We start from the raw sequence: 24,958 nt of genomic DNA, 5'->3' as shown, positions 1-24,958 counted from the left end.
CAGAATGCATTTCATCCAAAACTCAAACGCGGCAATGGCAGACGAGCAGGGCTGAAAACTTTTAAATATTTCTCTTGCTGGGTCACAAAATAAACTTTTAAGTTATTTTCAAGCAAGAATGTAGCTGTGTAAGCTTCAAATATCTGCTCGATTTATCAAGATATCATATATTTCCAAACGTGCTCTGACGTTTTCAGAGACGTCTGTGACCCGCCAGCTCCATAGCAGACAGTGAGGTCGAGGATCACTAGAGCCGGCGAGAACCGCGGACTCCTGGCACATAATTTTCAACCCCTACGCAGTCTTTTCGCTAGTCAGGTTAAACAAACCCCAGCAGCTGTCTATTGTACTAAAATAAAAATAAAGGCGTTCTAACATCTCACCTGCTTGTTTTTATTAAGACATACATGCACACTATTTTTATTAATAGAGATTTCGCTACTGAGGTTAAACATGATATATAAGTAACTTAGATCACTTCTAAATGTTAATGTTTGGTTTATTTCAGTGTTCAGTGGCAAGTCTGGTCTCGCCGAGAACGCGAGTACATACTTGCCAGTACAGTACAGTACCAGTGGCAAAAAGCAGTGCTAGGTGGTAATACGCTGTCTAACAGCTTGGATAGACTCCAGCCCCTCCTCAAAACTAAAATGGACGGATGGAGTATGCCGTCTGGAATAATATTATAAAATTGTCTAGGAACGAACTCAAACATCTAAAATCGTAAAAATGCTTCACATCAAAACTAGACTATCTAAAATCAACAAATGTAAAACTATACAAATGTGTTTAATATATAGCTCTGAATGAATTCTGCAATTTTGCATTGTGACAATATCACGGGCTATAATGCAGGGAGATTCGCAAACATGTCAGTGTCCTCTGCTATAACAGCACATCTATACACACGAGGGGCATCCCCACAGCAAACATTACAGCTGTTGTATCCCTTCTTTCTTGGAGCTATATTGTTTTTACACCCTCTCATTGTGTGTAATTGCTCTCAATGTCAGAAGAGGGAGACAAAAGGCAGATTAACTTTTACTATGATTGTTTTTTTTTTTTTTACATGACCATGAATTATTACATTAACACGAGTAACATACGAAGCCAATCAAACTGGCTAATCTAGTTGTGTTGAATACAGAAAAAAAATGTATAAATAATGTGAAATATAGATTCAAGTACAACACACAAAAATTTAAATGAGAGGTGCAGAGGTTTGTTAAAAGGCTTGTTCGCCGCAGTGTACGTCTGCAGGTCTTTAAGTGTCATCTGTTTCTGTTGAAATGACAACAGATTCTCCATCAGAGCTCGTTTCATGTCTAAACTTCACAGCAGCATAATCAGCATGCTGCTCTTCTCTTGGCTGAAGTGTCTCTATGGTGGAAAAAAGAGGATCTGTGTGGTTTTTGAAGAAGTGGACTTTGCTGTAGAGGACTTCATCCTCCACCTGTGGCTGAGCTAAGACGTCTTCACACGCAGGATCAGGATTTAGCTAAGAACAAAAAGCGATACATCATAATTCACTTAAAGATTTGACTCCTTTGACTCTGTAAGAAAGATCATTCAGTATGAAAATGTGTTTTCCAACTCCACAGTAATCTTTACCTCCACTATGTTGTTTGATGTTTCGTTTGTGGAAGACTGACTCGTAGTCCTCTTTTTTCTGGTTATTGAAAGTAATAAACAGAAAAAATAAGTGAGTTCATGCCAGAGATAAAATGTTGTCACTTTGAATCAAACACACTGTTGCTTACCTAATCAAAAAGAAGAAAAAGAGAACTATTGAAACCAGAACTATTACAGAAACTCCTCGTGTCCTTCCTGTGATACTTTGGACAGTGAGAGTCTTTGGAGCAGAGCTGATATCTTTGTTGGTTTTCACAGCACAGGAGTAGCTTCCTGCATCCTCCCTGCTGACTGGGTCTAGGATCAGATGTTTGTTCTGGTTCTCTCTCGGGGTCAGAGGTCGACTGTTCAAGTACCAAATGTAGTTTGTGTTGTCAGTCAGAGGACAGCTGGTGCTGCAGGTCAGTGTGACTCTCTGACCCTCTGTCACCACTGCAGAAGGACTCATCTTCACTCTCAGCTCTGAAACAGGAACATTAATAATGACAGATGTTATATGTTAAGATGAAACATTACACAATTGCAACATGTGCTAGAGACTGAATCTGAGTGAGTTAAGCCAAAAAGCAGACTCTTTAATCCCCCATGCACTGATAAAATCTAACATTGACTTAAGTTCTGTACTTTTATGACATTTACGAGGGAATAGTTGCTTTTTTAAACTCCACTCCATGTACAATGTATGACAGCCTGAGTTAATATTTACTTTAAGGTTTATCCTACCGTTGCATCCTGCCTGTCCAGTTGCTTCTTTTTTTGTGGGTCTCCGCCTTGACTTTTGTCTTCAGTAACTGAAACTTGCATTGTGCTTTGGGTCTTTATGTCATGATCTTTGGTTTTATACTCAGTGTTTTCTGTTTTGGACTCAGTAAATTTTCTGTCTGACTTCGTTCTAGTTTTAATTTAAACATTACATTTGCTTATGTTCAGTCGTCAATCTTGTGTTGTATTCAAGATTTCTTTGTTAGATATTCTCAAGTTTTTCCTGCCCTCCTATGTTCTCTTTGCCTCGTCTGTGTTTCTTTTATGTTTCCTATGTTTCCCATGTTTAGTCAGTTGTAACTTTGTGTTTAATTTGCCCTGTCTAGTTTGTGTTTCAGTCAGTGTTAGTCTCCTGATTTATTTTGATAGTTTTTTGTCCTGTGTGTAGTGTTCAGTTTTGCTTCCATTGTCATTGGGCTGACTTATTTGACCTGTGCATTGTTTTGCCCAGTTGTGTATTTCCTGTCAGCTAGTCAGTGTCTGTGTTTCAGTTAGTTTACTCAAGCTGTGCTCTGCTTCTAATTTTATTTCAATCTGAGACCCATCTCCACAGTGACATCTGCTGGCCAAATTGACTATCGCCACAAATTGATAATGCTGTTTTGTGAAACAAGGATGCAGACAAGCACAATTCTAAACAAAAATACTTATTAAACCAGACTGTCAATGATGGTGAATAACACATGTTTTGGAGAAATCCCCACACAAACATTGCAAATTGAGACTGTTAGAGACAGCTGCTGGCTTTGATCGTAATAAACAATAATTCGCTTTATAAAGTAAAACATATAGAGAAAAAGTTGCTGTATTTAATCTAATAATCACAAGTTTTCAGCTGTTTTTGTCTCAGTCAGCTTTGTTTTTTACTCACAGGACTCAAACTCTGGATGTGTTATCACCTTTTTAATTTTGTAGGAGGCTCCTAGCCGCCACCTGGCTCTGAGGGTATTGTTAACGAGTGACAGGAGAAGAGAGCAGGAGATCAACAGACAGATTGGTGCTGTGGCTGCAGTGATGCAGACCCTGCACCAGTCTGTTGTGGTAAAGAGAGAGCTGAGAGAGCTTAGCGAAGCTCTCAATTTACTATTAAAACTACGTCCCTACCCTCACCTATGGTCAGCAGCTGTGAGTAGTGACCAAAAGATTGAGATCCAGAAATGAGCTTCCTCTGAAGGGTGGCTGGCCTCTCCCTTAGAGATAGGGTGAGAAGTTCAGTCATCCGGGAGGGTCTCAGAGTACAGCCACTGCTCCTTCACATCGAAAGGAGCCAGTTGTCCCACCGGGAGGAGGCCCTGGAGCGGACCCAGGACACGCTGAAGAGATTACATCTCTTAGCTGGCCTGGGAACGCCTTGGTGTTCCCCTGGACAAGCTGGAGGAGGTGGCTGGATGGATGCATAGATGGATGGATGATGGATAAGAGTTTGTGTCAGGTAAGGTTTACACACAGTCAATCAACGCTAGAAGGGGGCGTAGCTTTAGCTTTTATTTTTAATAATTAAAAAACTACTTAAATGAAAATACTAAATGTCTTTTCCTTCTTTAAAAAAAAGTTAACATTCATCAAAATTTTATTGGTGAATTGTAACACTCCATTTCATGCACATCTTTAAACCATCCTCTGCTGAGTGACCTCTGAACCACGAAGAAACTTTCCTTAACTTTATACTGCTGTGAGTCAGAGCTGAAAACTGTTTTATTTTCTTCTTGAAAGCAGAGGTGTTTTTTTTTATATTTAACAGCAATCGAGAGCAAAAATATTGATGAAATAATATGAGTATTATTGATGAGTATTATTTTCTTTTATAAACAGAACCTGTAGTATCAAAACAGTAATTCAATAAATAGAAATAGCTCTGAAGCAGCAGGTATGCCACCTGTTGAAACTGTGGTGAAGGGCAGTTTGTCTGAACACCTTTGGACCCGACTGTATATAATATTAAAACTATTATGATTATCTACAATAGAAGCCAACTTTTACTTTTGATATTTTAACTAAAGTTATGTTTCATAAAATGCACATGATTTTAATTAAAAGCAAACTTTTTCATTGTAAGGGAATATTTTAACATTATTAAAGAACAAAGAAGGCTCTGAATATTTCTTCCACCTCTGCTCCTGTTCAGACATTAATAAGTAAAGTCTGCTGAGTGAGGAGTTTAGATTTACCTGTGACAATCAAAAAGACTCCAGGCAGATCAGACTGTGTCCATCTTTCATGATCTCTCTTGAATCTGAACGTGTATCCTCCTGAGTCATTCTTCTTCAGGTTGTTGATGGTCAGGATGTGTTGGTTCTTCATGTTGTCCTGATACTTCACATGACCTGCAGCCTCAATCAGCTCTTCAACTTCCACTTTATCTTTTCTCCATTTTTTACTCCAACATTTGAACTCTGGCTTCATGTTATCAGGATGTGAGTATTCACTTGTGATGTTGACTGAAGATCCTTCCAGAGCACAGATTCTCCTGCTGACATAATTCACTCTCCAGCAGTTTTTATCCTGAACACCTGAAATATAGATGGAAGATTTAAAGTTGTTTGATTGGTCTGTGTTTCAGCGCTTGAGTTCATTATTATATATAAAATAAAATATGTTTAACACTTACAAACTTCCTTAGATTGGAGATGTTTGTGAGCTTTAACTGTACAAGAGAATGTGCCTGTTGAAGATTTTTGAGTTGAATAATCTTGATTCTCATAATAGTTTTGTTTGTTGTGATACCACATGAAAACAGTTTGATCATCAGTCAGGTTACAGCTGGTGTTACAGGTCAGTGTGACAAACTCTGAGATGGAAGAAGCTCTTTGAACATGAACCTCTGTTGAAAAAGGATAAACACACTGCTTGTCACTATATTTGATATAATCATACATCTTATTTAAGACATATACATGTATTGTTGCAACAAATATGATATAAACTTCACCTCTGGGGTAGGTGATGGAGCACGGCTTATCCACTAATTTCTGTTTATAAGAACAAATGTTTCCATAAGCATAAGAGAGACTGAAGCATGTCTGTGTGATGGAATCTGAACAAAAAGACATGATGTTAAATATTTGTACTGAGGTCATTTTCACAGGGTTTAGCTGGAGAGTCTGTAGCAACAACAGTCATGACTCACCCACAGAAACTTCAGGGGCTCTGAGATGCTCGTAGCCTTTGACAGCACAGGAGTATGTGGCTGCTTCCTCACTGCTGAGCAGCTCTTGGTACCAGGGAGACCAGTCCTCATAGAGAAACTCTCTGTTCTTGTACCAGATGTAGGCTGCAGGCTTTTCAGTCAGAGGACAGCTGCTGCTGCACATCAGTGTTACTGTCTGTCCCTCTGTGGCAGGAATCACCTTTACCTGCAGCTCTGAGAGGATGATGGAGAACAACTTATACAAGGATGTCATTTGGAAAGTTATTAATGAGTAAAAGTCACTGTACCTGCAACAACTTGAAGAGTAATTCTGTTTAGCCAACAGAGTTGTGGTCTGTCTGTAGTATTCATACAGCAGTAAGCGTTTGCATCACTCTCTCTTAGATCATTGATGGTTAAAGTTGGGTTTTTCTCTTCAGACATGTTGTACGTTACACGTTGTCCATCCACAGAGAGCTCACTCTGAACAAACTTGTAACCATCCCAGTCTATAGTGAACCATTTTCTGTTTGAAGTCAGATGTTGATGTGAGCAGTGCAGATCCACTGATGAACCTTTGAAAGCACAGGTCCTGGTTTCTCTTCCATTAACACCTTTAACAAAAGGGAGTTAATAAATGTTTTTATCTTATTAATATGTCTTTGTTAGTAATCACTTAATAATTTTCAGTACTTTAAATTAGGAACTAATCTAATCTAAAATTTCTCATCTGTTAAAAAATTTCTCAACTTTTTTTAAACTTTTGACTTAAGTTAATATTAACTAATGATTTTTACATAAGAACTCATAAATAATTTCAGATACCTGAAATGTAAAAGATGAGACCCACAAGCAGACGACCAGCATCTCTCAACCCCATTGTTTTAGTCCAGACTTTGAGCATAAAGCTGACAGTAAAAGCTTGAACCATGAAGACAAAGTAAGTCATCGGTCAAACTAAACAGCACTCTTTGTCTGAGCGAAGGGTGAGGAGGGGGGAAGGGGGGGTGGCTGCTGTCTGCTACTCATGTTCTTTGGTTTCACATGTCGTGCATCTTTGAAACTAAAAGTAAACTTGCTTCCTCTTTCTTTAAATCTTTTGCATTCATTTTATGCTTTGTTAGCACGAGTGATATTTTAATTTGCATCAATTGATTTCCTATATAATGATTCTTTTGTTTTATTTACTTGATGCATGCAGTTGTGATTTGAATGTGTTAAATCTTCCGTTTATTAAATATATTGAAGTTGTTCAACAGGAAGTTGTGGAGGTGTTAAACTGCTGAGCATGTTTGAGTATAACAGTTTAAAATGTAAACACACAGCTGGAGTGATGTAGACATAATTCTATTGCCATTTTTATCTTTTCTTTTTCAAAATATTAAACAATGTGATATGGGAAACACGTTATTTAAAATATCCTTAACGAGTGTTTGAGCTCTCAGATTGAATTGTATTTTCCATTTCCATGAACGTTTCCTTTTACAGTACAGATCCTGGTTTTTGTGTAAAGCTGACAGTAAAACTTTCAACCAAAAGACAAAAAGAAATGCATTAGTCAAACTAAACACTCTTTCTCTGCAGACTGATGGGTGAGGGTGACAAACACCTTTTTTTTCTTTTCTTGTAAGAAGGAACTGGTTTCACACTTTGTACAGCTTTGACACTAAAACTGACTTTCTTCCTCTTTGTCTCTTGCCTTCTTGTATGCTTGTATGCATATCCATATGGAACCAGTGTTTGAGTTGTCTGATTGAATTGTATTCTGGCTTTGAAGAGTTAACCTTAATTTATTATTGTTGCTTCACTGTAGTGGTTGAACTTGTCACTTACTGCAGACTTGGTTATTCCTGTTTCTTTAATGTCACTGCTGAGTGTGGCTCAACAGTCAAAACTTGTGGAAGGCTTTAATCTTTTTTAGCCGCACCCAGAAAGGATAAATGGAATTCAACAAAATGAAATGAAACACTATCATACATAGTGGAGCCAGTTGAGGTGGTTTGGGCATCTGACAAGGATGCCACCTGGGCGCCTCCTGGGTGATGTGTTCTGGGCATCTCCCACCGGGAGGAGGCCCCGGGGACATGCCAGGACAAACTGGAGAGATTATATCTCTTGGGTTGCCTGAGAACACCTTGGTGTTTCCCCGGACAAGCTGGAGGAGGTGGCTGGGGAGAGGGAGGTCTGGGCTTGTCTGCTTAGGCTGCTGTCCCCCGGGGACCTGGCCTCGGATAAGCAGAACAAGATGGACGGATGGACTATCATATATTCTTTAATGAAAAATAAGTACTGTACTTGTTCCTGTGTCACCTTCAAGATGAAACTAGATAATTTTGGGGGACTTCTTGAAGTTGCTTAGCAGTTTAGGACATGTCCACCAGAGGACACCATTAGCTCTTCATCTCAGCAACATTTTGAATTGTTCTCTGCTACTTCTTGTCAAGTTCACAGTACAAGATAAGTGAGGTGCAAATATCTGCAGTTATTTCATTATCTTATGTTGCAAGTTTTCAGTACATTTTAAATGAGTATGTAAAAAATATTGGATCAGTAGTTATAGTGTAAATAATCAAGCTTAAAAGGAACCAATTTTACTTGTATTTATTTTCTATCATTTGTATACTGTTACAGTGGTGGATGCCCAAGATTTAAATAATAAATTCAACATGTATACAAATAATCCCTATAAGTCAAAAGCTCAGGTTTCGGCCTTTTTGCCTTGATTTTGGATAGTTTTTCTTGTCTCTAATCAGATTATCAGCTCCACTTCTTGAACAAATGCTAATAATTAGAATTTTTACAGGTAATATTTAACAAATCATGCTGTATTTTCAAGAAGTCAGTTCCTTCAGTGTGTTTTACAGTAAAATAGAAATAACAACTTTAATACTTCATGTATATTGCATATGTATATGGTTCTATGCAGTGTTTCCATTGCTGTTCCTAGGACTGCACTCTTCTGTACACTCTAAAAAGTAATTAATGGGATCTTTAGTCATTACTTACATATATATGTTGTTGTGAAATGAAAAATCAAGTTCATAAATACTGTTAGACTTCCTAATTAAAAATTTTTATTTTATTGAGTTCGGGTGACACATAAATTATGCCTCTTTACTCAATATATAATCGTGATTTGTCTGAATTTAAAATCTTCTTTTAATCAAAAAACAATATAATTTTAAGTTCTGTCGATGTAAAATACAACTTGATGACGTGTAAACAGCTCACAGTTCCCTTCTTCTACACAAGCGGACATATTCAACAGCACGTGTTCAAGGTTTATCAAGAGCTGTGTTCATCGCGAACGGTGAGTAATTTTATGCGAAATTACACATATCTGCAGTCGCTCTGGATTTTGTTAGTTTACTTTAAAACAACGACGTAACATACATAACATACATCTTAGCTTGCCCCCGCGTTTGTGTGTTTTAATATACACACAGCAGCTAATTCCGCGATAGCATAAATTGTTGGACTCTTTTTGGAAAATTTAACACTGACGTTACTCTAATGCAGACCACTGTAATTGTCTTATAATTTTTAAAAGATAGCGGACGTTGTTAGCCCCGGCGCAAACTACTATGCTAACGTAGCTAGCCAAGCTAAGTTGTGTTCACTGTGATTTTATTTTTGAAATGTGAAATTTATTTTTTGAAGGGAAGCTTTTTATGTTAGTAATTGTTAAGAAACGCTTCTAAATTTTCGTAACGTTACGGGGTGAAGTTCAACCCCATTGGCTTCTGCGCAGGAAGTGTGGTCGCCATTAGTCCGGTGTGTCTGTTGACCGCTAAGAGCGGTTCTTCACCGGCTGCTCGGCCTATTTTCACAGGTAAAAGACCAGACTTAAGTGCACTGTGCCGCATATGGTAGGCTAGTTAGCTGTCCCTAATTTTTGGGTACTTTCCGTGTTTTGTAGAGACGTAGAGGCGACGTGCATTGGCACTGGCTGTAACATTGATATGCCTCAATAAAGGTTGAAAGTAAGAAAAAAATCAATAGCGGGCCGCCATCTTGGTTGGGTCCCCATTCGCCACCAGTGCATTTTTTCTACTGAGGAATGTATTCACCCATGGTAAATAAGGAAAATGTTTAAATATTTTTCCAAACAGATAAGGCAAGAAAGGTCAATAATCCCACATATGGTTTCAGTAGTATGCCAGTTTTTGCAACACTAGGGTGCACAAAAATGACCATAGCTGCTGACTCAGCATTGATTCCAATTTGGTTTTGGAGAATGAAATGAAAACAGATCAAGTGGGATTATTGACATTGTAGCTTGTGTATAAAAAAGTTTGGTTTTTTTTCGTATTTACTGTCAGAAATGATTCTGTCCTGTCATGCCACACCTTATGTTTGCTTTTGTTGATTAAAAAAAAAAAAAAAAAAAAAAAATAAATATATATATATATATATATATATATATATATATATATATATATCCATCCATCTTCATCCGCTTTATCCGGGGCCGGGTCGCGGGGGCAGCAGCCTAAGCAAAGAGGCCCAGACCTCTCTCTCCCCAGCCACCTCCTCCAGCTTATCCGGGGGGATACCAAGGCGTTCCCAGGCCAGCCGAGAGATATAATCTCTCCAGTGTGTCCTGGGTCTGCCCCGGGGCCTCCTCCCGGTGGGACATGCCTGGAACACCTCACCCAGGAGGCGCCCAGGGGGCATCCTTGTCAGATGCCTGAACCACCTCAGCTGGCTCCCTTCGATGTGGAGCAGCAGCTGCTCTACTCTGAGCCCCTCCCGGATGGCCGAACTTCTCACCCTATCTCTAAGGGAGAGGCCAGCCACCCTTCGGAGGAAGCTCATATCTGCCGCTTGTATCCGCGATCTCATTCTTTCGGTCACTACCCACAGCTTGTGGCCATAGGTGAGGGTAGGGACGTAGATCGACCGGTAAATTGAGAGCTTCGCTTTTACACTCTCATATCTATCTATCTATCTATCTATCTATCTATCTATATATGTATATATATATGTATATATATATATATATATATATATATATATTTATTTATTTATTTATTTTTTTGAGTTAACACATTCCTCAGTAGAAATACATGCACTGGGGGCGAGTGGAGACCCCTCCAAGATCGCGGTCGGTGGGGATACATGCTCCAACAGACTGGCCCAGTCCATGTCACCTCTATGTATATTTGATCTATGGAAAGCCACGTTAGGCTTTCCAGCACCCAGTGTATTCAGGTCTATGTAGTTTTGAATGTTTGGTTCTAGCTCACACAGCTTTGACAGGTGAAACTTATTCACTGTATTGAAGACTCACAGGTGAAGTTGAAAATACCATCTTTTGTATTTTTGTGCAGGCACAACTTTCTGGTGTTATACACTGTCCTGGCGTTGCAGATCTAGGGGTTCCAGTTAAGACGTGGTCAGCCTTCTAAAGAAAGTGGGAATCTCACCGAAATATTCAGTTACTTTGCTGTGTTTCTTGCCAGGACAAAGGCTCAAACCATCATCTTCTCCTGGTATCGAATACCAAGGGACCTTCTGAAGTAAGCTTTAACAAGTAAGCTTGAATTGAGTAATTCAGAATCATGAAGTATGGATTGGCCTTGCAAAATCTGTAAATTTGCAACCTCCACTAAGGAAGAGCTGATGAAACATTATAGGTTACGCCATATCCCCAGTGTACAGCCTCTGCCATGTCCTTACCTAGATTGTTTTTGTTCATTTAAGTCATGGGGTAGCCTAAAATCACACATATCAAGGAAACACTCAACTCACTCAACAATGAGAACCTCTGAAATACTCAGTTTCTGTTGCCAGTTCTGTAATGTGGGCACATTTTTCACTGAAAAAGAGTATTTTGAACACCTTCTATTTTTTTCTATCATTCAGGACAACACAGTTTGCTGTTCGCTGCCTCATAGTCTATCTTGGAGAGAAGGAGGAGGATCTTTTCAAACAATACAGCGTAAGTACTTGAGTTGGTTTTTAATTTTTTGTTTAGTTTTGAATGCATGTCCCTGTTGGGTCTTTGTGTTTTGTTCATTGGATTTTCTGTTCAGGGTTGAGTATTTAAGTCATTCAGTGCCATAGACGTCTTTAGACGTCAAAATGAATCCGAACGCTCAGTGCCATAGACGCCTCTTGAGCTTTTTATTGAATTGAGAAGGTGGTGGAGTTGATTACATGGATAAAATCCCACCAGCATGACAGTCGGCTCTACTGAGAACGAGTATTATGGCGCGATTTTTGATCCAGCTCGTCATTTCGAGCTTGAGGTGTCTGCAGCCTGACGTCATGGTTTTTCTAGCGATTCCAGTGAACATGAACCGGATTTATCTGACCAGTATCTCCTGTTAGAAACTTCTGAAGGCAGCAGGGACCAGAATAATGAACGATTTGCTGCATAAAACGCACAGAAATTGTTGATAGACGAACCGATGGCCGGGTGGGGGGTGAACAGACTAAGTCGCGCACTCACTTGTGCACATGCGGGAGTAACACACACACACAGACTCTCTGAATCATAAATCAGTCGCTTTTTTCTTATATATTTTTCAAATGTTGAAATTGTCTATAAACAACTATTTTTATACAAAAAATAATCTGCCAAAAGTACATTTTTACAGGTGATTTTTTTACTTCATAGTAGTAAAACTTAGTTGAGATGTTGCATGAATCATTGAAACACGAAATATTTACATCAAAGTCACTGATCTGCTAGAAAAACCTATTTACACAAAGCGCTTTTGATCCAGAAACAGGTGTTTTGTCATGAAAGTTTCTCTTTTCTACTGCAGATTTCTAAATAACAGAGGTAGAAACATTTTTTTTTGCTGCTGAAAGAAGAGAGACTCATTTTTGTCATGGTGGTTTCAGAATTCACATAGTCATAGAACAAAATATTCTGTGAGCCTTCAAAATCAGTGAAAAAGCTAAATATCTCTGGAACTGAGGGGGGTATGAAATCTGAGAGTGGCTGGCACTGAATGAGTTAAGGGACATTCCAACCCTAAGTGAAGATATGTCTATTGCCATGTATAAGTGAGAAAAAAGCATTTCAGAATTACAATCCGAAGATGTTTATTGCCATTGTCATTGAACATAATTTGCTGAATAGAAACCTGTTTCCGTGATAAGGTGCAACATAAACACACAGGATAAAAAATTTTGTAGCCAGCGCAGTCATTTTCCTGATCTGGCAGCAGCTTTAGCAGAGCATAAACAATGGATGTGAATGGCAGGTACTAGCATTTTGTGTGCAAAAGTGATTAAAATCACTCAATGATACCAAGTATTCCTGGGGAGCTCAACAATCATGCTGACTGCAAATGAAAAGTATGAATTGACATGAAGGATTTTCAGGAGCCGATTTAGACTTTGGACTACATTACGACAAAGCACTGCTGTAAGCCTCCACATGGTTATAACACAGCAGTTGAAGCCACTGCCGACCAGTGTCTATAAACCAACATGCTATTTGTGCAATATTTCTTCAACAAATCAAAGACCCATCCATTGTTACTGCAGCTTACCATGCTTGTATAGTAGTGGCTGTGTGTGTTTGTTTATGGAAGCTGGAGGCTTTTCCAACTGTTGCGTTATATCCATGCACCATGCAGTGGATGTTTACAGCGGTGTTTGTCGTAACTGCAATGTAGTCTCAAGTCTAAATCAGCTTCTGCAAATCTTCCGTGTTACTTTTGCACTTTTCATTTGCCGTGAACATGATTACTGAGCTCCCAAGAAATATTTGTTTTCATTACTGTTTTCATTTTTGTTAGTCATTTTTTTATTTATTTTTTCACTTTTGCACACAACATGCTAGCACCTGCTATTCACTTCCATTTGTTACACCCCGGCCTAGGCAACCGGATTGCAACACGAAAAAAAGTAAAAATAAAGGAAAAAAAAAACACAAAAAAACCCCACTAAAGCTCACCACCAAAATCCCAAAACGAAAGTATCGACAAATCTATTTACAGCTATTTACAACAAACTATTTATTTACAACAAAACACCAAACTATTTACAACACGGGGGAGATCGCGACCATGACACACTGAAACACAGGGTTTAAATACATAGAGGGAGCAATCAGGATAATGGACAACAGGAGGGAAACACAGCTGGGGCAAATTAGAACTGACGAGACAGGGAAACGTAAACTGAAAACACTAAGATAACACAGACTTGGAAAAACAAAGTGGAAAAACAAAACTGTGAAAAACAAGACATTTTTTATTTTAAACGTTGGATTATGGTTTAATTTAGCTTTTAAAAATTACAGAATGACAAAGTAAAATCACTGAAAAACACAAACGACAACCTGTTTTGGCTTATTTTCCTACCTGTAGTAGTTCATTCCCTTATGCACGTCATCCTGAAGTGCTTGAGCTATGTATTTTATACATCCTAACATTTAATTTCTCCTACAAGGATGAGGAGGAGCTCAACGCAGACCTTGCAATGCAAATCATGAAGATTGCTATCATTGGTGATGGGCCTCCAACCATCATCGTTGAGGGATCCAAGATCCTGGAGAGGATTGATGTTGCCAGATCCTGTGCTTTGATGATGGGAGTAATCTACGCTCTGAACCTTACCTATCCCAAGCAGCTGAAATTTACCTTTGAGGTATTTCAAAAGCTATACCTTGAGCTTAATGGACAAAAAGCCAGCTCTAAAGTAATGAATCTTAAGTTTGGTATTTTCTAGAGCAGACTTGATAGACCATTCGTGAGTGAGTTTCACAAAAACCTTATTCCTGCATTTCTGGCACTACTTCATTGTGTTTTACTAAATTTTAAAGCGCTGTTCTTAAGTCTTCTGAGTTAATGGTTTGCTGTGTCTTAAATGCTGTTATTTGCACATTTTTAAGGAATGCGTTTAATTTCTCCCATGACCTGTGTTCTGAGGGTATTGGTGTGTTTTAAAGTTTGTGTAATGCCCTCTTTAGCTGGCCTTAATCTTGAGGGTGAAAAGTCAAATATGGAAGAGAATCAAGAATACTTTGTAAGAGTGCTGACAAAGTTGAATGAAAGAAGCTTTGCTCATTTTATGTTTAAATTAATGCATTTAATGTATAGCAGCCTGTCATCTTTTGTTTTGATTCACTGTCACATGTTAAAGTAAAAAAAAGAGGATTCAAGTAGTAGGTTTTATTACAATTTTAATACACAGTTCCTTAAGTTTCAGCGGGCAATTTGTGTTCTAGGAAACTGAAGCCCACAAATCTTGCACTTCGCACGCACGTTAAAGAATTGTGATGTTTGTTATTGTAATTAAATGGGTCTAACTCATTTGAATACATCTGTCTGAATTTCTATTCTTTCTGAGCACCAGGTACGAGTCCCTTAGCTGATGTCCAGGTATTTGGCATCACATCTGCCGCATTCAAACAAATACACACAACATCCATTTCTTTTTTCTGAAGGTCATGACACAAGCGCACACACAGCCCATGTTAAGGCTGACGTTCGTTTGGGAAAAAAAGTGATCGACAAGTTTCTAAGGTCTTAGAACCTTGACTTCTTTGTGGGCAGGCACCACCATGCATGAGCCTGCCTACGCGGTAGTCATGGTTATAAGACACAGCCAAATGATCAAGGTTGTATTTTGGAGCGAATTAGCCTGCTGGGAAACAGGTAAATGGCCTTACAGAATCTCCTGTGGGACCAAAAAATGACTACACTGTAACCAAAATATCATATTTGACCAACATAAATACTATTTATGAATCTTAAGTTAAGTTCATTTTAATTATAAATGTGTTTTATTTTGATCAAAAAGTTACTTCACCGTACATAAATATAATCTTGGATCAACTTGAATTCCTGTGTATTTGTTGACAATTATTAAGTTCATGTTACTCAGAATGTGGTTTTTTTTTTGTGGCCAAAAAGTAACTTCACTATACATAAAATTCACGTTGGATCAACTTAAATTTTTGTGTTCTAGTCGAAAATTATTAAGTTAATTTTACTTAAGAATGTTTTTAATTGTGGCCAAAAAAGCTACTTCACCATACTCAAAAATATTGCTTTGAATTAATGTTATTCTGCCAGAAGTTGGCTTAACTCAAAAATTCTAGTGGAAAACGTTAACATGCTTTTTTTATTTGAACCAATGTTTTACTTATTAGAGTGTACAGAAACCTCTGATGCTATGCCTGGAATCTGCTGAAGCCACTCTTCCCAGTTTGGGGTGGCAGCTCCTCATGTTCCTATTACCATTGAGACCACTTTGGACTTTACCTTCGTAATCTCCTCCAGTTGGTCCTTCAGCCCCTGGTACTCCACGATTTCACTGTGTTTCTGCTTTCTTACTGTTAGCTGTGATTGACACAATTATCACAACTGTGGTCTTCTGGTCCTTGTAAAACAGATCTTGGCTAACAGTGCTTCATTCCCATGGCAATTGTAGATGTTTTTAAATGTTTTACTGTTACTATGTAACGGTTATCGTATATAGTAGTAAAGTAATTAATATTTAAACAATGCCAGGACTGAAATACTATCTTCTGTCATGACTTAAGTTGCTAGTTGATCAAGTTACCAGTAAAATGATTGATCGCAGCCACAGATTCACAGTAAATACCCCAACAAGCTTTAATGCATCTATAATAAATTATTTGCTGATTTCTGTGCGTCACTTAAACTGTATCACTAGTACTGACCCATGCTCAGTGTAAAATTAAATCCTACCTGTCTGAGCAAAGTCTGGCTCCTTTAATCCTGGATGAGAAACTGTGTGTCTGTGCTGAACCATTAATAAAATCAGGTTTGAGTCAGGCCGCTTTCAGTGGACTCTTTCTCTGTTGAAAAAAAAGGTTGGTCTTAATTTCAGATGGTAATAATTTGAGTTTTTACAGGTAGTATTTAACAAATCAACTAGTGTGTACAGCATCTTTTACAAAAGAACCCCCCATAAATAACAACTTATGAATAAAATTACATAATTTTAAGACATGATACCAAGCTCATAATACAGTCCATTACACAGTATGAGGTGTATTATAGAGTTGATTAACAATATATTACTTTGTAATTATGCACTATTCTTGCTTTAATAGTACGCCTGAAACTGACTATTATATTGGCTGTTATAAATGAGGTTTTGATTTGAACTTTGCAACAACGGAAATTCTGATTCGGTAATTCAACATATTTTCCTTTTTTCTTCATTTTTAAAATGAGGCAGAACAAGCATTCACAAACATGTTGATGCCCTCAACTCCACTACGCAATTCTATCTGCTTGCTGTTGGGACAAAGAAGAGCACCATCCACATTTTTTTTATTGACCTGGACAAGCAGGTCATACCATGCAAGTCAGTCCCGTCTGCCGTTGGGACATTGACTTCCTGACAGACAGGAAGTCACATATGAGACTAGGGAAGAATGTCTCTGACTCACAGACAATCAGCACTGGCTCCCCTCAGGGTGGTGTTCTTTTTCCTCTGCTCTTCTCCCTATACACCAACTGCTGTACCTCCAACCCCCACTCTGTCAAGGTAATTAAGTTTGCAGATGACCGTTATTGGACTCATCTCGGACGGGGTGAGTCTGCTTACAGGATGGAGGCTGAATGTCTGGTGTCATGGTGCAGGCATAACAACCTGGTGTACTTCCTGAGTCAGCTAAAGAAATTCAACCTGCCAACATGGACTATGACGCAATTCTACACTGCAATCATCCAGTCCATCCTCACCTCCTCCATTGTGGTGTGGTATGCTGGAGCCACCACCAGGGAAAAACAGAGACTGCAGCATGTTGTGCACTCTGCTGACAAGGTGATTTGCTGCAGACTCCCATCTCTGCAGGACCTCTACACCTCCAGGACACTGGGGCGCACAACTGACCGGACAAGGTCTGTTTGACCTGCTTCCCTCAGGCAGCAAGCTTCGGTCCATTTGGACCAAAACCTCTCGCCATAAGAACAGTTTCTTCCCCTCTGCTGTTGGACTCATGAACAATAACCATAAGACTGTTCCCACCACTTGCTCTAATTCAAACACATGACCCCTGTATTGTGTTCTCTACACCTGTTGCAACTTTGCACTGATCATCACCTGTGTTCATCTATATATCAATCTGCTTAGCACTTTTTATTTTTATTTAAGTGTTTGTCTTAATGTATGTCTCACACAAAGTACCGCAGCAATTTCCTAATTTTGTAAATCTGCTCAATGTACTCTCTAGAAGTTTTCCATGATATTTATCTGTAGTGAGCTCAGGTTTAGAGACAAACCACATACCAGTACTTGTTTGAAATAGAATACATATGAACCCACACGGCTTAATTTGAACAGTCACAACATTTATTATGTTCTATGTTAAGAAAACGTCACTCAAACACAAGTAGTTGTTTTCTGCCATCTTTCAGTTGTGACATATGTTTCAATAACATGTATTTTATAACTAAAAAGTTCAAGATTAATTTATTCTGTAATTTGTGTTGCAGAGTATGAAAACCACTGGCAGATCCACCAAATGTGGTGTCCCTGCTGTGATACTGAAGTTAGTTCAGTCACTAAACCTATCAGAGAAAAAGGCCCTTTAAATCACTATGGTAACAAAGTTACTTTAGTAAGCAGGAAGTGTGTCAATATTGGAGCAGAGATCAGTTGTGTGGGTCATAGGTAGGTGCAATCTGCTATAACGGGCTGAGATGTTTTCATAAATGGGACCAGGGTTCACCTGAGGAGGAAGACAAACAACATACTGGGTTATAGGTCATTTTTCTCCTCTCCTACAAATTCCAAAGCACATACAAACTCCAAAGCACGTACAAACTCCAAAACACATTTCTAGCGTTAACTGAACTTCCAAAACAGAGCTACCTAGATCACTTATATTACACAATTGAAGGCATATGTGTATTGTTTGTGTATTTATACGCAAACGCTCATATATATTCAAATAATTTAAATAAATGTTCATTTACCTGTTACTACCACACACCAAATCTGGTCGTTGGTACTTCATGGCTTGTGTAGCCACTAGATAACAAAACCTCAACACTGCGCCAAGCATCCTGGAGCACTTCTGTTGTGTATTGTAGTTTTTACGTGCTTCAGGGTTTGTACGTGCTTCGGAGTTTGTACGTGCTATGGAGTTTTTACGTGTTTTGGAGTTTGTATGTGTTTTGGAGTTTGTACGTGCTTCGGGGTTTGTACATGCTTTGTCTCTAGTGGCCACACCGTAAATATACTTTTATTTATTCACTCCACATAAAATGTAATAAATAAATCATATAATACAAAAAGCAACTATTTTCAAATTTTAACTATTTAAATCTTCAGCTTTTTCCTTTTAAACAAATTCAAAGTGAAACAACACAAAACACTGCAAACCACAACACAATTAAATATAAATTTAAATATGAAAACAAAAAGAAGATGCACATTCTCTGTCATATGGGCCTGCATGGATAAACTTTCTGAATCCTTTATCATCCGCAACTGAAAATAGTTGTGGATGATTACTATACCTTTCTAATGTGACGTTGTTGTCCCCGCTCTGTTCCTGTGCTACTGCGAGTGTAACTACTGCCCCTCCCCCTTCTTTCCAGCGCAAAGCACAAGGCTCGTGTGCGGAGTGAAGCGGAAAAAAAGTGCGAGAGAGAGGGTGAGAGAAAGAAAAAAAAAAACAACAACCCATGGCTCCCAATAAGGAGCCGGATCACGTCGTTCACTTCAAAGAGTCGGCTCTAAGAGCTGTTTCGTTCGTGACCGACACATCACTAGTCTGAATGGACCATGTTCACCACCTCCATTGCCAAAGTCGCAAGTTGGTTGGTGCCTGTCGTGGTGGTAACAACTGACAGGCAAAGCAGAACGTGGCAATGGCTAAAGCAAAAACTCGAGTGTGGGAGTAGTTCGTAGAGGCCACGGAAAAAGACTTTCAGTCTGCCTAGAAGAGATTCTGGCAAACTGTCATGGGACTCAGAAGGGGAAAGCGGTGCTCTACCTCCCACGTAGCAAAATTGGTATGGCCCGGATCTGGCCCACACAATGTGCTTAAACACGGCCCACATACCTCAAAGAATGACGGCCCTTTGGTGGCCCAGATCAGATTTGCCAGAGGTGGCCCACTCATGGGCCAGAACAAGGCCAGTTGCAGGCACACTGGTGGTCCTGTGCTGGCCCATGTGTGGATTACTTCTGGCAAACCTGATCTGGGCCATATGTAAGTCGTGTGCAGCCAAAGTTGCAGACACACTGCTGGCCCTGTGCTGGCCCAGAACAGTTTAAACTCTGGCCCCAGATGTCAGCCTAATGTGTACCTTAATCAAGCCATGTAATAACAACATGTCCCGGAACATAATAGTGCAAAAGTAACATGACAAAACTCTGTTCAGACAGTGAATGGACTGATAGCCCTTTTTTCTACTCTCCCGGATTACATGCTGTATTCATCCAATCACACACTTTCTCTAAACTAAGTGCAAACTGGAGGAGCCAGGGATCAAACCACTAACATTCTGATCAGCAGGTGACCTGCTCTACCGCCTGAGCTACAGCTACCCAGTGGTGAATGTGAGTAAACCCTCACTAGGTTTTGGATAAAGTGTACACTCACAAACTTGTCAAACCTGCATTTGAAACGTTGGCTACCATAGCAGTATAGTATTGCAAGATGGCATTTGGGTCTTCTAACTAAAATAGGAAAATAGGAACATAAATAGTGCCATCATTGTCAGACCTAGCCCGCATCTGGTTGACATACATCCTGCCATGACACCAGTCAGTCAGAAGTACCAGCTTGATGCAGAATCCGGGCCAGACCTGTTTTCTATGAACCTGGGCCACAAAAACAAAACCACGATCGGGCCAGATATGGCATGCCATCACATAAACAGTGCATTCATTGCCAGACCTGACCCATATCTGGATGACATACCACTTAGCATGCCAGAAGTCAGCCAGCAGTGCCAGCTTGACACCAGATCCGGGCCAGACCTGTCTGCTATTTGGGCTGTACTGTGTATAGTGCAGATGGAGCACTGCTGACTATGACTGAGAAAATTGTCGGGTGGTGGAAGGAATACTTAGAGGACCTCCTTAATGGAGGAATCTGGGGATAAGGGGAACAATTCGCCTATCTCCGGGGGTCAGGTCACTGAGGCAATTAAACAACTCCTTGGTGCCAGAGCCCCTGGGGTGGATGAGGATTGCACTGAGTTCCTGAAGGCCATGGATGTTCTAGGGCTATCTTGGTTGACATGCCTCTACAATGTCGCGTGGAGATCAGGGGAGATACCTCTAGGTTGGCAGACCGCAGATCGGGATGGTGGTTCCCATCTTTAAGAAGGGGACTGTAGTGTGTTCCAACTATAGGGGGATCACACTCCTCAGCCTCCCTTGGAAAGTCTATGCCAAGGTGCTGAAAAGGAGAGTCTGGCAGATCCTGGCAGAGGGACACTGGACCAGCTCTTTATCCTCTCAAGGATACTTGAGGGTGCGTGGAAGTTTGCCCAACCAGTGTATATGTGCTTCGTGGACTTGGAGAAGGCATTCGACCGTGTCCCTCGGAGTGTTCTATGGGAGGTGTTTCCAGAGTATGGGGTGTCTGGCCCATTGCTACGTGCCATTTGATTCTTATAAAACCATTGCAAGAGCTTGGTCTGCATCGTCGGCAATAAGTCGGACTTGCCCTTCGTCACCAATTCTGTTTATAATTTTTATGGACAGAATTTTTAGGCGTAGCCAAGTGGGGGAAGGCTTTTACTTGGGTGGTCTAAGAATCTCATCTCTGCTTTTTGCAAATGATGTGGTTCTGTTGGCTTCATCGGGTGATGGCCTCCAGCTCGCACCAGAACAATGCAGAGCCAAGTGTGAAGTGGTGGGAATGAAAATCAATACCTCCAAACCTGAGGTTATGGTCCTCAGCCAGAAAAGGGTGGAGTGCCCACTGACTGTAAAAGTGAAGCTCTCAATTTACCGGTCGATCTACGCCCCTACCTTCACCTATGGTCAGAAGCTGTGGGTAGTGACCGAAAGAATAAGATCGCGGGTACAAGCAGCAGAAATGAGTTTCCTCTGAAGGGTGGCTGGCCTCTCTCTTAGAGATAGAATGACAAGTTCAGGCATTTGAGAGGGGTTCAGAGCAGATCTGCTGCTCCTCCACATCGAAAGGAACCAGTAGAGGTGGTTCAGGCATCTGATAAGGATGCCTCCTGGGCCTCTCCTGGGTGAGGTGTAAGATCCCGGATAAGTGGAAGAAGATGGATGGATGGATAAATGGAGACTAATTGATATGAGAGCATGAGGGTGGGAATGGATGTTTGTATCTGTGTGTGCCTGTATGTCTGTGTCTATATGTCAGGTTGGGCATCAGACGCCACCTCTCTGGGGACATCTCAGGCCCTCCAAGGTTTGGAGGCCTATCTCCCCCCACCACTTCCCCTGCCGGTGGCAGACGCCCTCAGACATCGGTGCGTTGGTGGTTCTTTGTGTCCGGGGATGGGCGCCCATGTACACACCGGCTCACTCCTTGGTGGCTGCTTGTCGGGGCCTGGAGCCTGGGGCTCGCTCGGGCCACTTCGGGGGTGGGGTGCCCTCAGCCTCTGGGGCTGGGTCACTCTGGCACAGCTTGCTGCCGGCGGAGCTCATGGGCACGTCACTGCAACCCCCCCCCCCCCCCCCCCCCCCCGGCTTCTGCTCCGCGGCTGCTGAGTGACCCCTCATCTGGGACTCTCCTCAGCTCTTTCTGGGATAGTGACGCGGCTGCCCCTCTGTTGGTCTTCCTTGGTCTCCCACACCCTCTAGCAGATCATTACATGAAGGAACCTTTTAAAAACAAGCGCGTTCATGCTCACAGGTGTACACACGGGTACTCACACACACAAACTACACCCTTTTTGGCTCCTACCTCAAAGCACACTGTGCGCTATCGATATTACGTGCTGCACAATAATGTTTAATATTTAGTATTTACTGTTATATTCCCATATCTCATCGTGATGTTTTTTATTGTATTGCTCTCGTTTTCTTCTGCTTGTTTTCTTTTTTCTTTCTCAACAGGTGATCCAGGTGATTGATATATGTATTTTTTTGTCTGCTTATTTAGTTGGTTTTTGTTTTTTTGCCCTTTATCCCCGTCCCTCTTCTCCGCAGTTTTTTTTCTCCCCCTCTTCCTTTCTCCCTTTTCTTTTCCTCATTCAAGTCTGTCCCGTATCTAGCAAGTGAAAATAAAAAATAAATAAAATAAACAATAAAAGGTGAATCAAATAGACCATTACGGCAAGACTGAGATGGTCAATTTGGTAAAGTAAATCCGTTGGGTATCTTTCCTCACCTTTAGACAATAATTCTGATGGCAAAAGAACCAAACGGGACAGGCAAAAAAAAGGAGACTAATTGATGATACATGAAGAAAATACCACAGAGGAGGGGATGTTTATATCTGAATTCTGTCCTCTACCTGCTCTTTATTGTCTGATGTTTCACTTCTTGGAAAGTGACTGGAAGTCGTCGTCATTCTAATTAAAAAAAAAAAGAAGAAAGAAATAATTTCCAAATCAACAAGAGATTTCAAATCATAGTTTGAATATGATGATTATAGCAAAAATAAAATGTGTATTTACTTAGTAGGCGATAACTCAATGATTGAGTAGGGGTCAATTTTGTTTTTCAAACTGCAACGCAGCCCGACATAGTAATGAGTATCCTGCTCTTCCGATTTAGCTGGAACATTTTTACCAATGAAATCAGGATAAATCTGTGGAGACAAGTAACAAATAGCTTCACATTTTATACATTTACATAAAGAGGTTATAATTCAGATGAAAGAGAACAGTGCAGTGGCTAAAATAACATGAGTTTGGGATACGGAGGAATGGATTAATGTGAAGAAAAACAAGGTGTTCAAGGGGCATTAAAAAAAAAAAAATTCAGCTGTTAATGCAGCAGAATGTTTTTTGTTTCTCATTTTGTACCTGCTGTTTGTTGCCCAGTGTTGCACTTCTTGAAGGCTGGTTTGAAATCCTCTTTTTTCTGATTTGTAAAAAAAGAGCAAATATATATATGTATTGTGTGTATATATGTATACACACACACACACACACACACACACATATATATATATATATATATATATATATATATATATATATATATATATATATATCAGATGAATACTATTGATCTGAGTGAGATAAACGTATTGCTCACCTAACACACCAGCAGACAATGACAGGTATTAAAAGGAGCAGAGCTGCAGAAACTCCTGCAGCTGCTGGTGTCCATGTTCCTGTGATACTTTGGACAGTGAGAGTCTTTGGAGCAGAGCTGATATCTTTGTTGGTTTTCACAGCACAGGAGTAGCTTCCTGCATCCTCCCTGCTGACTGGGTCTAGGATCAGATGTTTGTTCTGGTTCTCTCTCGGGGTCAGAGGTCGACTGTTCAAGTACCAAATGTAGTTTGTGTTGTCAGTCAGAGGACAGCTGGTACTGCAGGTCAGTGTGACTCTCTGACCCTCTGTCACCACTGCAAAGGGACTCATCTTCACTCTCAGCTCTGAAAGCAAGAAATCAGGGTAAGTGTTAATTTTTAGTCCAAACGTTTATTTCTGCACCACTACAGTTTTCCCTGATTTTTAATTGTCAAAATGAAGATATTTTGGAATTGAAATGAGACCTTTATGGTTTGGAAGTGCAGTTCTTGTGAATGCAAATATGCAAATAAAGAAAAGAAAAAAAGGATTCCATTACCCAGAAATGTTATTATTCCAAATTTAACAACAGTATTTTTGTTTCTTTTTTTCTGACCTTTTTTAAAGTAATGTATGCTCATGGATGTCAAGTATGGAATGCCAGGACTGCCATAATGAATTAATTAAATACACCATTAAATAATTAATTAAATGTGGCAATAATTAATTAAAATTGGAATTAATTAATTAAATAAATAGTTATGACACATGTAATTAATTAATTATTGACACATTTAATTAATTATGTATGTATTTCACATTTTAATTAATTATTGACACATTCAATTAATTATTGACACATTTAATTAATTATTTAATGATATATTTATTTATTTCATTTTGGCAGTCCTGGCGCCTGGCTCTCATCTTGAAATAATTTTATCTGTCAGCCTCACCCATCAAACCCAGGGGGCGGGGTTAACGCTGATCGAGTCAAAACCATTGCTTTGGCCTGGTGGCCATTGTTTCTAGCACACAACAACCGGCATGTGGAAGCTAACAGAACTGAACTTTGAAAAACCCTGTTTGTGTGTCACCAAATACCGTTTTAATATTTTTTTAGCAGAGAATGTAGTGGTTTAATCTTCATGTGTCTGGTCGGTTTGTCAAGATACAGCCTCTTTGCAAAAGTGCTGCGATGATTTCGGAGATGTCTGCCCAGTCTCACGGCAAAGCGTGGGATAGACCCGCTCGCCTCGCAAGCAATCGAGCTATTATTACCGCCGACAAAGTGCAGGCCCCG

The 24,958-nt window shown here is 39.9% G+C and overlaps 2 protein-coding genes across 2 annotated transcripts; both read right to left on the bottom strand.

Moving 5' to 3' along the window:
- Positions 1-389: 389 nt before the first annotated feature.
- Positions 390-6,505, bottom strand: LOC309709434 (uncharacterized protein). The gene is made up of 9 exons (XM_082538055.1): positions 6,347-6,505; positions 5,830-6,135; positions 5,522-5,755; positions 5,324-5,428; positions 5,003-5,215; positions 4,563-4,904; positions 1,761-2,094; positions 1,612-1,669; positions 390-1,498 (listed from the first exon to the last, which is right to left on the bottom strand). The coding sequence occupies exons 1-9, from the start codon at positions 6,468-6,470 to the stop codon at positions 1,265-1,267; spliced, it is 1,950 nt and encodes a 649-aa protein (XP_082394181.1). The 5' UTR covers positions 6,471-6,505; the 3' UTR covers positions 390-1,264.
- An 11,456-nt stretch (positions 6,506-17,961) lies between these two features.
- Positions 17,962-24,096, bottom strand: LOC309707886 (uncharacterized protein). Its single transcript, XM_082535453.1, has 5 exons — positions 23,675-24,096; positions 23,440-23,497; positions 23,089-23,222; positions 22,926-22,983; positions 17,962-18,197 (listed from the first exon to the last, which is right to left on the bottom strand). Exons 1-5 carry the CDS (start codon positions 24,004-24,006, stop codon positions 18,084-18,086), a joined length of 696 nt encoding a protein of 231 aa, XP_082391579.1. The 5' UTR covers positions 24,007-24,096; the 3' UTR covers positions 17,962-18,083.
- Between the last annotated feature and the right edge of the window lie 862 nt (positions 24,097-24,958).

The sequence above is a fragment of the Aulonocara stuartgranti genome, assembly GCF_965226115.1.
Source record: "Aulonocara stuartgranti genome assembly, chromosome: 6".
In the NCBI taxonomy this organism is placed as follows: Eukaryota; Metazoa; Chordata; class Actinopteri; order Cichliformes; family Cichlidae; genus Aulonocara; species Aulonocara stuartgranti.
Note: the sequence above shows the minus strand (reverse complement) of the source record. Positions and strands in the feature narration are given on the sequence as shown.